Source organism: Dermochelys coriacea, chromosome 11 (genome assembly GCF_009764565.3).
Source record: "Dermochelys coriacea isolate rDerCor1 chromosome 11, rDerCor1.pri.v4, whole genome shotgun sequence".
Taxonomy (NCBI): domain Eukaryota; kingdom Metazoa; phylum Chordata; order Testudines; family Dermochelyidae; genus Dermochelys; species Dermochelys coriacea.
Genome location: NC_050078.2, coordinates 29,026,938 through 29,040,298, shown reverse-complemented (window position 1 = coordinate 29,040,298; position 13,361 = coordinate 29,026,938). Strand labels below are relative to the sequence as shown.

The window sequence follows — 13,361 nt, the reverse complement described above, 5'->3', positions numbered from 1 at the left end:
AGAAAAAAAAAAACTCTGGCAAGTTAACTTATACAATTTTAGGAACAAAATCTTTAAAACAAGCTATGTGCAGTTTTTCCAGTGTTAGTAATATTTTTAAACATATAATTTTCCTTCATTACTTTTATTATAATTCTACCAAAAGTCTCATTTCTTTTCAATGGTAATATATATCTGCATGTATTCAATTTAAAAAAAAAAATTTGGCTCCACTTAGCTAGAGTTTGTATGTACAATAAAGTGTGCAGCTCTATCTTTTCTTACCACATTCATTTCATATAAGAAGTTATAAGTACAATGTAATTAGGGTTGGCATAATTCAATTTTTATTTTTTTACAATTTTGACAGATATCAATTTTAAGGATTTTTTTTTATTTTTATTTAAATTTTCCTATTTGCACAAAATTATGAGTTTTAAGCATTTTAAAACAATATTTTAGCTATTTAAATCTTCATAGTTGCATGAAAGAAGGGGGGGCAGACAATAATTATTTTATGACATTGATATTCAAAAACTTAAAGCTTTATAACTGTTAATGCACAAATTCGCAATATCCCATGACAAAATACACAAAGTATATATCCTTAAATCAAACTCTAATAAGTTCTCAAGCATCAATTTTCTTACTTTGTCTATCTATAAATTGAGATTCTTACTGAAGGATCTTTTTTTTTTTTGGTTGTTTGGTTTATGTGCATACGATGAAATCGACACTTACCAACACTTACCGTCAAAAATCTAATCCTTCCAAGCCTACATACAATGAAGTTAAACCCTGTGAGTATGTGAGAACATATCCTCAGTTGTTTAAATTACCTCCATTTCAATCAATGAAGATACAATGATTTACATTGGCCCATAATGAGTTTTTCCAACTTTGCATTGTTTTAATACAGAACAAAATTACAATATATTTGGAAGTGTTGTATAGTAGTAAGGTCAGACAACTGGGAGCCAAGCCTCCTTTTCTATTCCTAGTTTTGCCATTGACTTCCTAAGTGGTCTTTTAATAGATATTCTCTTTCTTGAAATCTACCTATCCATAAAAGTGATCTGATTATACCTACCCCAGTTTTAACAGAGTATTGTGAGAATTAGTTAATGTGAGTATTTTGCTTTGAACTTTGTAGGTCTTATATCATAATACAACATGGCTGAAAAAATTGTCTGGGTGTACTTAGTTCAACCTTGCCTATATATTTAAGAATATAATGTCCATTACATGACCTTATGATATTTGAGGGAAGGAACACAAACAGTGGGATCTAAAAGAAGCTTTTGGAAAGGAAGGCAAAAAACTGGCCATTTTTCTTAGGTCAATATCTCGATGTAATGCTAAATTTATTCATTCTTTATTGTACTTTGTCCCACTAAGAGGAGATCAAGCTAAAACAGACGTGATTAATCTTTAAAAAAAACTGCTCTGACCAGTGGTGGATTAGCCACTGGGCCAACAGGGCCTGTGCCCAGGGCCCCCTGCCAATTGGGGTCCCCCCAGAAAAATGGGCACCCCCGCATCCCCACCTGCTCCACTCTCCTGGTGCTCCTGCTGGGGAGTGGGGTTGGGCACGGGAGGATTGCCCCACTCCGCCCGGCACTCCTGCCAGGAAGCAGGGGAAGCCCCCTCACTCCTAATCCACTTCTCCGGCAGGAGCACAGGGCAGGGGCAGGAGGCAGGACGGATTGCAGGCAGAAGGAGTGGGGAGGGGTTCCCACTTGCTCTGGCCCAGGCCACACAAACCCCTAATCCGCCTCTGGCTCAGATGGCATAAATATACAAGCAAAGTTTTTTGTTTTCCTTCTCTCTGCAATATGCTCTGATCCAACATTTGGGATCTAATTTTGCCATTTGCTCTGGTTCTAAGGAACCTACATAATTCTGTTCAAGCTACTGCAATGGAAACAACTTTACTGGAATAGTACAGCATCTGACTAGATATTACTCTCTCTGCCAGTCTATCTATATTACACTATGTTGTTTTGATTTGCGAACCCTAATGAACATAAGCCATGTTTTACTTACGTGACTGCGTACTGTGCAAATGACAAATATTCCACCAGAACATCCAGGCCTTTGTTTTCTTCATTCAAAAACTCCCTGACCCATCTGTTAGAAAAATCATTAGAGATCAGTGGATTTGATTGTTCAGTGCAGGGGCATGTCTGACGAAATTCTTGTTTTTGTCAATCTACAAAAACATCCAGTGTGTGAAAAGAAATATATTGAGCAAAAGCTTTTCATTTCTCACTCAAGAAGCGAGGGTTCACAAATATACCTTTGCGTGCAGCATCACAAATAAGAAAACATTTTCTACCATTAATATCTATACCATGCACACTTTGCACTGCTCAGGAAAACCTATACAGATATATTGCTTTTTTTTTCTTTTTAATAAAGAAACCTGGTTCTGGTAAGTGCTGCCCATTTCCCCATAGCAATTAAGTTCCTGTTGAAAGGTCCAATATAATTTGGAGTAGTTAGTAGACACGTACCATGACAACACTACCAATGTAGCTGAAGCTTCCTTCCAAACCCACATTCATCTCCTTTCTGGCACAGCAAGCTGCACAAACCACGGAACCAGCCAATACTAGAGCAGCATTTATGGGCTTCTTGAAATGCAACAGTCATATGAATTGGCTTCATTTTTTCCATGTACCAGCATTTAGTGATCTTTCAAGAACTTATAGGCAACAAAAAAGCTAAGTAATAATAACATCGAGGCTACGCTATGATGAACTTCATACCTCTTTAAAAAATAAGCTTTCCTTCTCATACTAATATGAGATCACATTTTTTAAAAAAGCTTTAACCTGTTAAAGTAAATTCAAGCCCCTAAAGCAGAGCCGTGCAAAATATTTTCAACAAAATTTGAAATCCTGCAAAAATAACTGGTTATTATTGGAAAAGTGAAAAATTCAGGGCTAGTTTGCTAAGGTTTGAGAATCTGGACCTAGTTTTGAGCAAACCCAAGGGGTGGAGAATGGGTGGAGATTTGGCTTCATTCCTCAGACCTCCTCAACACACCAATCAGCATAGCGAAGTATTTATCAGTAGCAGAATATTTACCCCTGGAATAAGTTGAGAGCCAGGGAGTGAATTATGACACAGAGTTACAATTCCCTCCCTGGTTTGCTCTTGGGGCAGCGCATTTGTGCATTGCCCTTCACTCAGGGCAGATTGTAAATTTACAGTCTAGCCTTGAGTTATTCTTTAGGTGTTATGTTTTACAGCATACTGTTTACGTTGTAGAATAAACATCTTGGTATGTATATTACTCCTGGGGGCATTCTGCACCAAAAAATTAAAAATTCTGCGCACAATATTTTAAAATTCTGCACATTTTATTTGTCAAAATAACACTATATAATCATACCAGTTTCAATTATTTTGGCAATTTTTCTCAAAATACCTGTCAGCAAATATGTCTGTAACAGTACAGACACGCACAAAAATTCCCTCAGAAGTAGAAAGTTAAAGAAACCCCTATAACAACCCAGTTCCTGTTTCTCTGCCCCTTCCCCCCCACCTCCCCAAGAGCCCAGCCGGGGGGCCAAACACCCACAACCTCTTCCAGAGCCCAGCCACAGGGCCTCCCCACCCCAGATACCTGCAACCCCCCCAAGCCCAGCTGTGGGGCCCCCTGGCTCAGATACCCACACCCCTCCCCCCAGAGCCCAGCCATAGGAACCCCCCAGTCCAGATACCCACAGCCCCCCTCCCCAGCCCAGCCGTAGGTGCCCCTTGCCCAGACACCCACCCACTCCCCCCAGAGCCCAGGGACCCAGAGGGAGAAACAGCCTGATGCTCCATCCCAGGCTTCACGGAGATTCCTGTGTGCCACCTTCTCCTTCCCTCAGGGCATGCTGGGAACTGCAGCTGCCAGGAACCCGCTAGCTCCCTCCCCACAGCTGTGTCTTCTATGTGCGAGCTGGGCTTTGCAGGGCCAGCAGCCCCTAGTGGTGGCTAGCAGCACTGCAGCCAAGAACTGTGGGAAAAGGAAATCTGTGCACATTTTCTGAATTGCGCAGTGGGGCAGAATCCCCCCAGGAGTAGTATATGATCTACATTTTGCCACATATATCTTTCATCCAGTTGACTGAAGGAAAATATGCATTTTGGAAACTGCACTGATTTTGTAAAACTGTATTATTTACAAAATATGCCATAATGGTTTCTTCTGGATATCTGTGGTAAGTCATAAATTTGTATTTGAGAATGACACAGCCTGGATGCTTTTGGACTCTAGTGGGAAATTATTTATTCTGGAAAAGGGAAGAAATAAAGCAGAAAACATAGCAAGGACTCAGGAGATGGAGTGCGCTTAGATGTTTGCCACATACCAAGAGTGTTCAAGTGTTTCAAAATGGTGCTATAAACGTATCTAAGATGGAAAACTATTATAAAATACACAGTTCACACTGTATTGGCATCTATATATTCATTCAAGTACTAAGACGTTGGACCAGATTCTGTTCTTAGTTACACCCGTGTAAATATGAAGCAGCTCTACTGGGGGCACTTAATTTTCTGCAATACTTTACTTCTATTAGCATAAAGAGTTTGCTCTTTTACCTCTCCTTGCAACCCAGAGTGATTTCATTTTCTCTGCAGCTATTTAGCAACTCCCAATCCCAAAGTTGTCAACGGATATAGCTGCATTTACCCCAGATTTATGCTACCTTTTAAAGCCACTCTCAGCCCTTGGGACCCCTCCCAGCACCCATGTTCTATACCTTAAGGAGCTCTTAGCATAGCTATAATCAGAAACTATTATCTTCCAAAAGAAGTGTCATCATTCAGCCAATGGTGAGGCCATGGCCAGCCAACACTAGCATTAAGAGTCAAGCAAGCAAAAGCGGCTTTTATAATTCTTCTCTTCCCCCAGGCTGATCTGAGTTTACCTCAGAAAAATTAAAGCGTCATTCTGTAAAACAGACTTTCCTTAATGATGCCACTTATTCAACTTTGTCCTCCGAGATGAAGTTGTCTTGTAGTGATGATGTGATATATGTGTAATATCCCAAGAGACTTTGGGACAGTGTCAATGTTCTGCAGGCCCTGTTTAAGGGATTCCAAACAGCCCTGATGAAAACTGAGAGCACTCCATTAAATTGGGAGAGGTGCCATGCCAAGCCCCCACTGCTATCCATTACAATGGAAAGGACATTTCTCTCAAATCCCATCCCAAATTGCTTACAATTAACCATAAAAAACTATGCAAAAAAACCCAACAAACTATTTTATCCAGGCAGAAAATAAGACTTTCTACACTTCTTCCACCACAGAGGCAGGGCCTCAGACTTCTACCAAAACACCAAAAGGCTCCCAGGAGTGCTGATGTCTGGATTTGATTCTATGAACAACATGTGGAAACAACTCCTTCACATTTTCCAATCTTGTAAGAAGGAACATGTCAAGAATTTCCACACAAAAACATAGGTTATGCATTATGATATTCCTTGTCTCTTATAGTCTGCCAGAGAAGCACATAGGATTATTATATATTAATTTCCAATAGCACCCATAATATGCTCAAAACTTAATGATCCCAAAAAGACCTCTTCCCAAAGAAGCTTACAATCTTACAATCAGGGTTAAGAGAGGCTTTCTTAAAAAAAATCATTAGACGGTGGGAGAGGGGAAACTGTCACCTTTAGAAGGATTTTCTGCTAAAGAACCCCTTTATCAGGTAAAGTCAGCCTTGGGTGAGTTACTTACTTTACACTGTGTGGCAAAAGAGCCACACATCGCCACTTTGATGTTATCAAAGAATTGCACACATTTTAGCCACAGTCAGCCATGGATTTTAATGGGATTTGAAAGGCGAACTCTGGTGCAAGTCTCCAAAAATTCAAGAGTGAGCTGATGTGCTGAAAACTTCCACTGAAAATTCCATGGAAAAAAAATTGTCCACAACATTTTATAGCTTGTACTTTAGCTGTTGACAAACTGCTACGATTGCTTACAGATTGCATTGGCTTACTCTGGAAGATTAATCCTGAAACTTTGCAAGCCTGCCAACACAGTATTAGAAATGATGGTCTCACTTCAGTATCTGATGGTCAATTTCACTTCATTTTTGTAATGTTTCAGAAAGTCTTTTGACATTTTGTGGAAATCCCGGACATGCACTGTCCTACTGTATTTCATCAGAGCTGGTTGCCAACTGCAGTTTTGGCTCTTAAGGAGTGGAATCTTGATTTTAATCCTCGATAATCTGAGACTGTTGCTTGCTCCCATATTTAGTCTCTGGGATTTAGCAGCACACCACAACATACCATGGAACAGACATACAGCTCTCATGTAGCTAAGCCAACAACTATTCCAGACCCATGTAAGGAAAGAGACCCATTGGAAAGACATCACAAAGACTGTGCTCACAATGTTTAATGAGACTACTGCCATCACCCCGGGACAGAGGTTCCTCAGACAGATTAGTACCAGCTCTTTGTCACATCAGCCTAAGTAAGCAAACCCCTCAAATTTATTTTTAAAATATTGAGTCATTTCCCACTGTCCAGGTCTTAGCTGGCAGTCCAAGGACTCCCTGACAGTGCTGTAGGTGCAGAAATGCTCCTGTCCATACAGACAGTTCAATGTCTTTTACCCTGTCTGCCGGAACTCTCTGGTAATGTACATTGTTTATAAGTATGAAGCAGCTGTGACATCATTGTGAGGCAAAGGGACTTACAGAAATAATTTGTGAAATGCAACCAGCTTTTAGGGACACCGGCTTTATCAAATCCAGAGTCAAAATCAGTTACTTTCTATGACCTTCGTGCCAAAGAAGCTGGCAGAGTTTTCTGTTCAAGGAAACCCAGCGTGATTAAGAAAACAGCTGTTCTTTTGCATCAGTCAAGCTGATAACAACTACTCCTTTTCTTGTTTCATCAAGATATAATCGCCAAGTGCAGAAAACTACTTCAGGAATCTATTTTAGGTGCACACATACTGGAACCATTTAACACAGCTTTAAAGAAATCTTATTTTGGTCTGACATGCTAATGCTGAATAATGCTTCTACTCCATCAGTTTCTGAGTCTGATTCTGAGTACAGGTTGGCAAAGTTGATATAAATAAGCATTTGAAATGGAATGTGGAATAAAAAGAGCTAATTCTCCAAAATTCATTTTTGTATTAATATTTGATGAAAGTTTTATGCTTGTGAAAGTAAAACACTGATAGCATTAGCTAGCAGTAAGGCATCATGCAAACATGGCATGCAGAAGTTTCCAAAACAACATCTCATTGCTCCTCTGCAAAACTATTACTATTCACGACCTGAGGTTTCCTAGCAGAAGCTATAAATCGGGGGCGGGGGAGGAGAGAGAGTGGTTGACTAAACTGCAGACCCTATCAGTCTCACTTCTCTTCTTCAAGGCAATAGGATTGGGCCTACAATGAACAGATTAAAAGTGAGCCTTCAGGGATGACCAGCTAACACGTTAATGTACTGCACAGCCCAAATCCCAGCCTTCTAATCTTTAGTGACTGATACATTAGGTCACCTCATTCTTTAAAGAGCATGGAGATATTTGCCCAAAGCTAGCAATCAGTGGATATAAAGACCCAAATCATGGGATTATTAATAGCTCTTACCCAATATGATTTGTTCTTAAAGAAATTTCCAGTTCTCGTAGTACTTGAGTAGATTCTTGGACTCGTCTTCTGAATTTCTATAATTCAGTTGGGGGAAAAAATACTTGAGAAACATATTTGGACTCACATGATGCTATTCAAAAATGCCATAATCCCACAGGAGACAGAATATGTTAAATATTAAAATATACTGAGAACATTTCCAAATCCTGAGAAATGAAAGACTGTTAATCAGACTAGCAACTAAAAGACACTCAGAAAAATAACTCCTGCTTCCAAATACAATTTTGTAATTTCCTCATTTGAAAATGTGGAAGTGAAAAGGAGAATTAAAATTCTGTAAAAGAATATATATTCTTTACAATACAATTTCTATTTTAGCACCCAAAATTTCAGACAGTTCCAGCATAGGGACCTGATTTTCAGCAATGGCCAATAATTTTGCACCTGCAATCTTGTCTCCACAACACAAGAGTTGTTGGCATTTACATCTAACTACCTGATTTGTAGGTGCAAACAAATAATCAGATATCTCAGTATTACCATCTGTGTGCTGTGATTATTTGTAGGTGCAAAATTAGAGGCTGGAATGAGGCCCAGATCAAATGCAAAAATCAGTAAACTACTGAGTTACAATATAGTACAGAACTCTCTAATAATCTTGTTTTATTTTGAATATCTCCCATCAGTGCAGTTCCACCAGTGGCAGCAAGAGTGGGAATGCGTGAACCCAGGAAATTCAGAGCTGAAGCCAACTCTATCCTTATCTTGAATGGTTCAGCAATGTGAATTAAGAGCAGTTTGAATTGTATAACACTGGTCTGTGTTACGCTGAATGTGGTTTTTGGCCTTTAATCTCTTTGGGGATTTTTCTTGTGAGAGAGGAAATGTTCCTGTATGTTTCTTACTATATCACCGAATGCTGATCATACTGAGGCCATGTCTACACTATGGGCACTACCATGGCACAGCAATGGTGCCATAGCTATGCTGCCAAAGCACCATAGTGTAGATTCTTCTTACAGAAATGGAAGGGGATTTTCTGTTCCTCGAGATCGCTGTGTCGTGATGTAAAAACACATCTCTTTTCTTTTTGCAATGAAGACAAAGCCTTAGTCTAGTGTTGCAGTGGTGATGGGAAAGCTGGGAAGGTGGAGAGACAGAGATGGGAAGAATGTTCCACAACTGCCTGTTGCATGGTCATTATCCTCCAACGGGGTTGCTGTTTGCAACCTGGAGCAGAGACAATTAAGTGTTCTGTAATTTATAAGATTATAAGAAGCCACCAGACTGTGATTTGCTTAGCAATATATAATTTAAACATGGCTAACCTAAGTGCTTGAAAATGCAGCTGACAAGGAAAAATAGCTATTTTTCCAGGAGATTTTGAGTACCCAAATGAATATTATACAACAGTGTTTGGAACTACCTCCTCCTGACCATACAAGTATTTCGGATAGAAAATGCTGACACAACCTTAATTACAGCAATAATTATGGTAATATGAATACTCCCCCCAAGCATCAGTCCAGGGAGCCCATTTATAAATCTTTCTCGTTTGTAGTTTGGGCTGACTAGTTATATAAAATAAAATAAAAGAGAGAAACTTGATTAAGTTATTTTTAGGTTACACTGGTTTTGTCATAATGGGGGAGTCTGACAATAGCACTAGGACAAAAAGGGTTTCAACGTGCCCAGGGACTGACCACAGTGCAAACCAAACGCTACATGAATCTGAAAAATGCTCCAGGAAAAAAACAAAGCCCCTGTTTACCATTTGGTTTATTTTTTTTCTTTCTCTTCTTACTATAATCAGCTGCAGACAAATTTAAAGTTAAGAATGGCATTTCCTTCTTGTCACTTCCCACAACGAGAGGCATTGTGTCAAAAGATACTTTTATTGCAGCCTTGAAGACATGAGCTAATGAAGGCCAACAGGAAAGAAAATGATACTAGTGTATGCCCCATTGTACTTCTTCAATAACGTAGGCCCACCTCAACTCCAGTGTGTGGTTAGTCCTGGGCTTGGAGCATTGTGGCAGGATATGTATTTTACCACAAGACACCAGTTAAGCTAATTGTATGGCAACACAAAGCAGTGATTGTTTAAGCTGGAAGACGGAGAACCAGTCACTGATAGGAGCTATGCTCTGGTTACTTTCTTTTTTTTTTCAAAAGAAAAAGGCTGTTAAAAACATCAACACAATATGAGCAAACAGCTGAGGTAAATAAATACCAGTGATTTGAAATGTATTTGAAAGCAAATTGGGATGAGGCCCCTTGTGAATGTACTACCATGTTCAAAACCCAGAGACAAAACTCCTCTTTTTATCCACAGGATAGCCAGGACAACTGCTATGCAAATTTCCCCAACTGAGCTGCCAGTGTGCTTCCATCTTGACCCCAGAAAGACCATAACAGGGCTACATAACAGTGTTCGTCTAAAACACTTCTCCTGTTAGCAAGTTTTGATCCTGCTGAGAAAGGATTACAGGAGCTCTGCTGACATACTGAGGCAGGTGGTTCATTACCATTTCTGATGTAAAGGAGGTGGGAACAGTTCTCTAAAAAAAGAGGATCAAGGGCTCATCATTGGTGGGCTGTTTTAGGCAAACAGTGGTAGTCCATCTCAAACACAGGGCTGTCTACACTTAAAACTTCACATCCCTGAGAGATGTAGTTAAGTCAACCTATGCCCAGGTGTAGATAGCACTAGATTGATGGAAGAATTCTGACAGTCTAGCTATTTGAGGAGGTTGATTAAGTAAAATGATGGAAAAACCCCTTCTGTCACTGTAGCGAGTGTCCACTCTACAGCAGCGTAACTGCAGCACGGCAGCTATGCCGCTGTGGCATTAATAGCGCAGAAATATCCATCTAGGTCTCGAGTTAACTTCAGGTCTGCTGTTCACCCTCCATTCCCATTCACCCCTTGACCTCTTTGATGAGATTGCCAAGAAAGGGTCAACTAGTGCCAAAGGTGGTAGTTTTTGTTATGAGGACGAACAGCCACTAGGAACCACACTGAGAACACAACAAGCCATTAAATCCATCTTTCCTTATGCCAGATGTTTCTTTTATTTGTAACATCTATTTAGCTCTTTGCCTACTGAACTGTGAAAACTGCAATGCTCTAACAATTTCTCTTTGATTCCATCTGTTTTGTTAGGACTGGAATCTGGGAGACTTTCGTAAGCTTGGTCTACACCTATACCTTAAGCCGACATAACTACTTCACTCAGGGCCATGAAAAATATAATGCCCTGTGCAACACAGTTAGGTCGACCTAACCCACACTATAGACACAGGTAGGTCAATTTTTCTGTCAACCTAACTACCACCTCTTAGTGAGGTGGATTACCTACATCAATGGAGAAAACCCTTTCATCAATGTAGGAAGTGTCTGCACTACAGCGGCACAGCTGCAATGGCACAGCTCTGCCGCTGTAGTAGAGACATGGACTTCAAGATTTTTATAGGGCCTTTCACACACAGGGAGGAACTCCAAATCAAAGAGGATTCTGCCTATTAGTGCAGAAGTGAGAGCATACTAAAGGACACAGAATACTTCTTACCTTCCTGGTTACTGCTGGATCGAGATAGCCCTTTAATTTCAGGATATATGTATGTGGAGGATTCTTCACTTGAAATCTTTCCTGCAGAGAGCACATAATCATCAGACATTCAAGCAGTGACTCACTGTATATTCTAACTATATATTATAAATTTCAGCTGCATATATCTGAAACTGTAAGATAAACCCCAGTTGTCTGAAAGCTCTGGAAGAATTAAATATTATAGAGATGGTTGTATAGATTTGTTTAAAAGATGTCACCACAAAGGCTGGCACACATTTTACAATTTGGAATTACATTAAAAACATAACGGGCAGGCCAAGATGGTTTCCTTTATGGAAGAACCCACATTTTTACAGTTATTCATATTTCAAGAAACAGGAAATGGAGGTTGTTAACTTTATAGGAAATTTTGCAAAATTATAAATTAGTTTGCAAGTTCTTCTAGGCAGGGATCACATCTTTGCGTGTGTTTACACAAGGCCTATCAAAAGGGGGGGGGAGCGCTAACTGTAACAGTGACACTTCTCATATCACAATCTGTTCAGACGTCCTAAACTGACTGAAACTTATACCATACAAAATACCACTCAAAGGCAAACATTCTCCTGTCATAGGGTATATATCATCCATAAAACTAAAGGGGGAAGAGACTGAAGTGGCGAGTAGCCTGAAAAAAAATTAGAGACAGCATTTGCCTTTCTAATATTGACTCCTTTTAAAAAGGCTTTTGAGGTGATGTCCAGCTGGAGTTAACAGCCCTCATTATAGTTGTCAAGAGTATTCTGAATACTCACTACTCACATACTTTCAGTCTGATGCTGGCATCCTTGCACAGGATCATTGGTGTTTACGCTAACTGTAAAGTACATGTAAGGGTGACAAGCACAAATCAAAGAGCTACCAGGGTACAGCACTGGAGGGCTCTGCTACATGGGATTTTTTATACTTCTTACACTTTCCCTAACCCTACCTTGGACCTCTCTTCCATTTTCTGCACGGTCTTGGACATTTGGAAGAATCTTTCTATCTGCGCCCATGAGAAATTTTACTTTAATTCTTTAGGATGAGAATGCTCTTATTCTCCTTGAGAAATCAGCTTTTCCAGTATATATTTAACTTACACATGCTTACACATAACATTGAAGTGTTTGTTTATCCTACATCAATATGCATTAAATCCACAATGTCCACATGCTACTTTCTATGTCAACACAAATCCTGCACACTAATATGTTTACCGCACACAGGAACTGACTTTTTCTACCACTATCTGCCAACATTGTTTGGATGTTGAATATATTGATAACTGAGGAGAATTCTGCTTGAAGAGAGTTGAAAGCTCTGTTGTTTTCCTTAAAACAATGATTCACAATCACATCAGACTTTCCATTTCTATTTATTCCCTTCTGGTCCATACTCCAATCCACCTGCCTGTCCTCTTGATATCAATTCCTAGAAGATTATCTAGGCTTTTACATAGGTAGAACATTTCCATCCCCATTATCAGGTCAGCTCCATGAATTTCTATTCTATATTGATATTATTCCACTTAAAAGATCAGCTAGGATTATAGCTGTCATAGGTTTGGTAGCTAAAGCCCACCTAAGTGCTGAAAGAACTGCGCAGGGCCAGGATCAGCTATGCAATAATTACATGCCCTCTCTAACACCTGACTCAGCTGTTGTCCCACCAGGACTAAGAGATGGAGAGCCAACAGATATGACTCTCTATTGAAAATTCCATTTCTCCCATTACAATTGTATAAACTCTCATTAAGGGCCTGATTGAACCTCCCAGCACAGGACCACAGAGAGGGAAGCTACCGAATGTTTTATGGCTCATGAAGGCACAGTGCCTTCCAGTTGTTCACTGAAGTGCAGGTGGAGCATGCTCCCTGAATTATCTCTTGGGAGGGTAGCCATCTGGTTAAATGTGCCCTACAGTGTGTAAGGGGACCCAGGCTTTCCTCTGCATCTAGGTGATTCGTGAGCCAGAGTGACTTGTGCCCCAGGGTGTTCTAGCAGGGAGCAGTGTCTTAACCAGGAATTGCAACAGCACCAGGCCTCTCATCAGGGGGCTACAAAGGGTATGTCTACACTGCAATTAAAAACCCACAGCTAGCCCACGCCAAATGCTGGGGTCATGGGTTTCAGGCTAAGGAGCTGTTTAACTTAGGGT

General features: G+C 40.1%; 1 protein-coding gene across 12 annotated transcripts in view; it reads right to left on the bottom strand.

The window, feature by feature from the left end:
- Positions 1–13,361, bottom strand: part of FMNL2 (formin like 2) — a 259,549-nt gene that overhangs the window by 83,611 nt on the left and 162,577 nt on the right. For all 12 annotated transcript variants that reach the window (XM_038421460.2, XM_038421462.2, XM_038421461.2 and 9 more), the window contains exons 3-5: positions 11,181–11,261; positions 7,606–7,682; positions 2,026–2,109 (exon numbers count right to left, since the gene is read on the bottom strand). In XM_038421460.2, the coding sequence (XP_038277388.1) occupies positions 2,026–2,109; positions 7,606–7,682; positions 11,181–11,261 (242 nt within the window). The remainder of the gene's footprint in view (positions 1–2,025; positions 2,110–7,605; positions 7,683–11,180; positions 11,262–13,361) is intronic.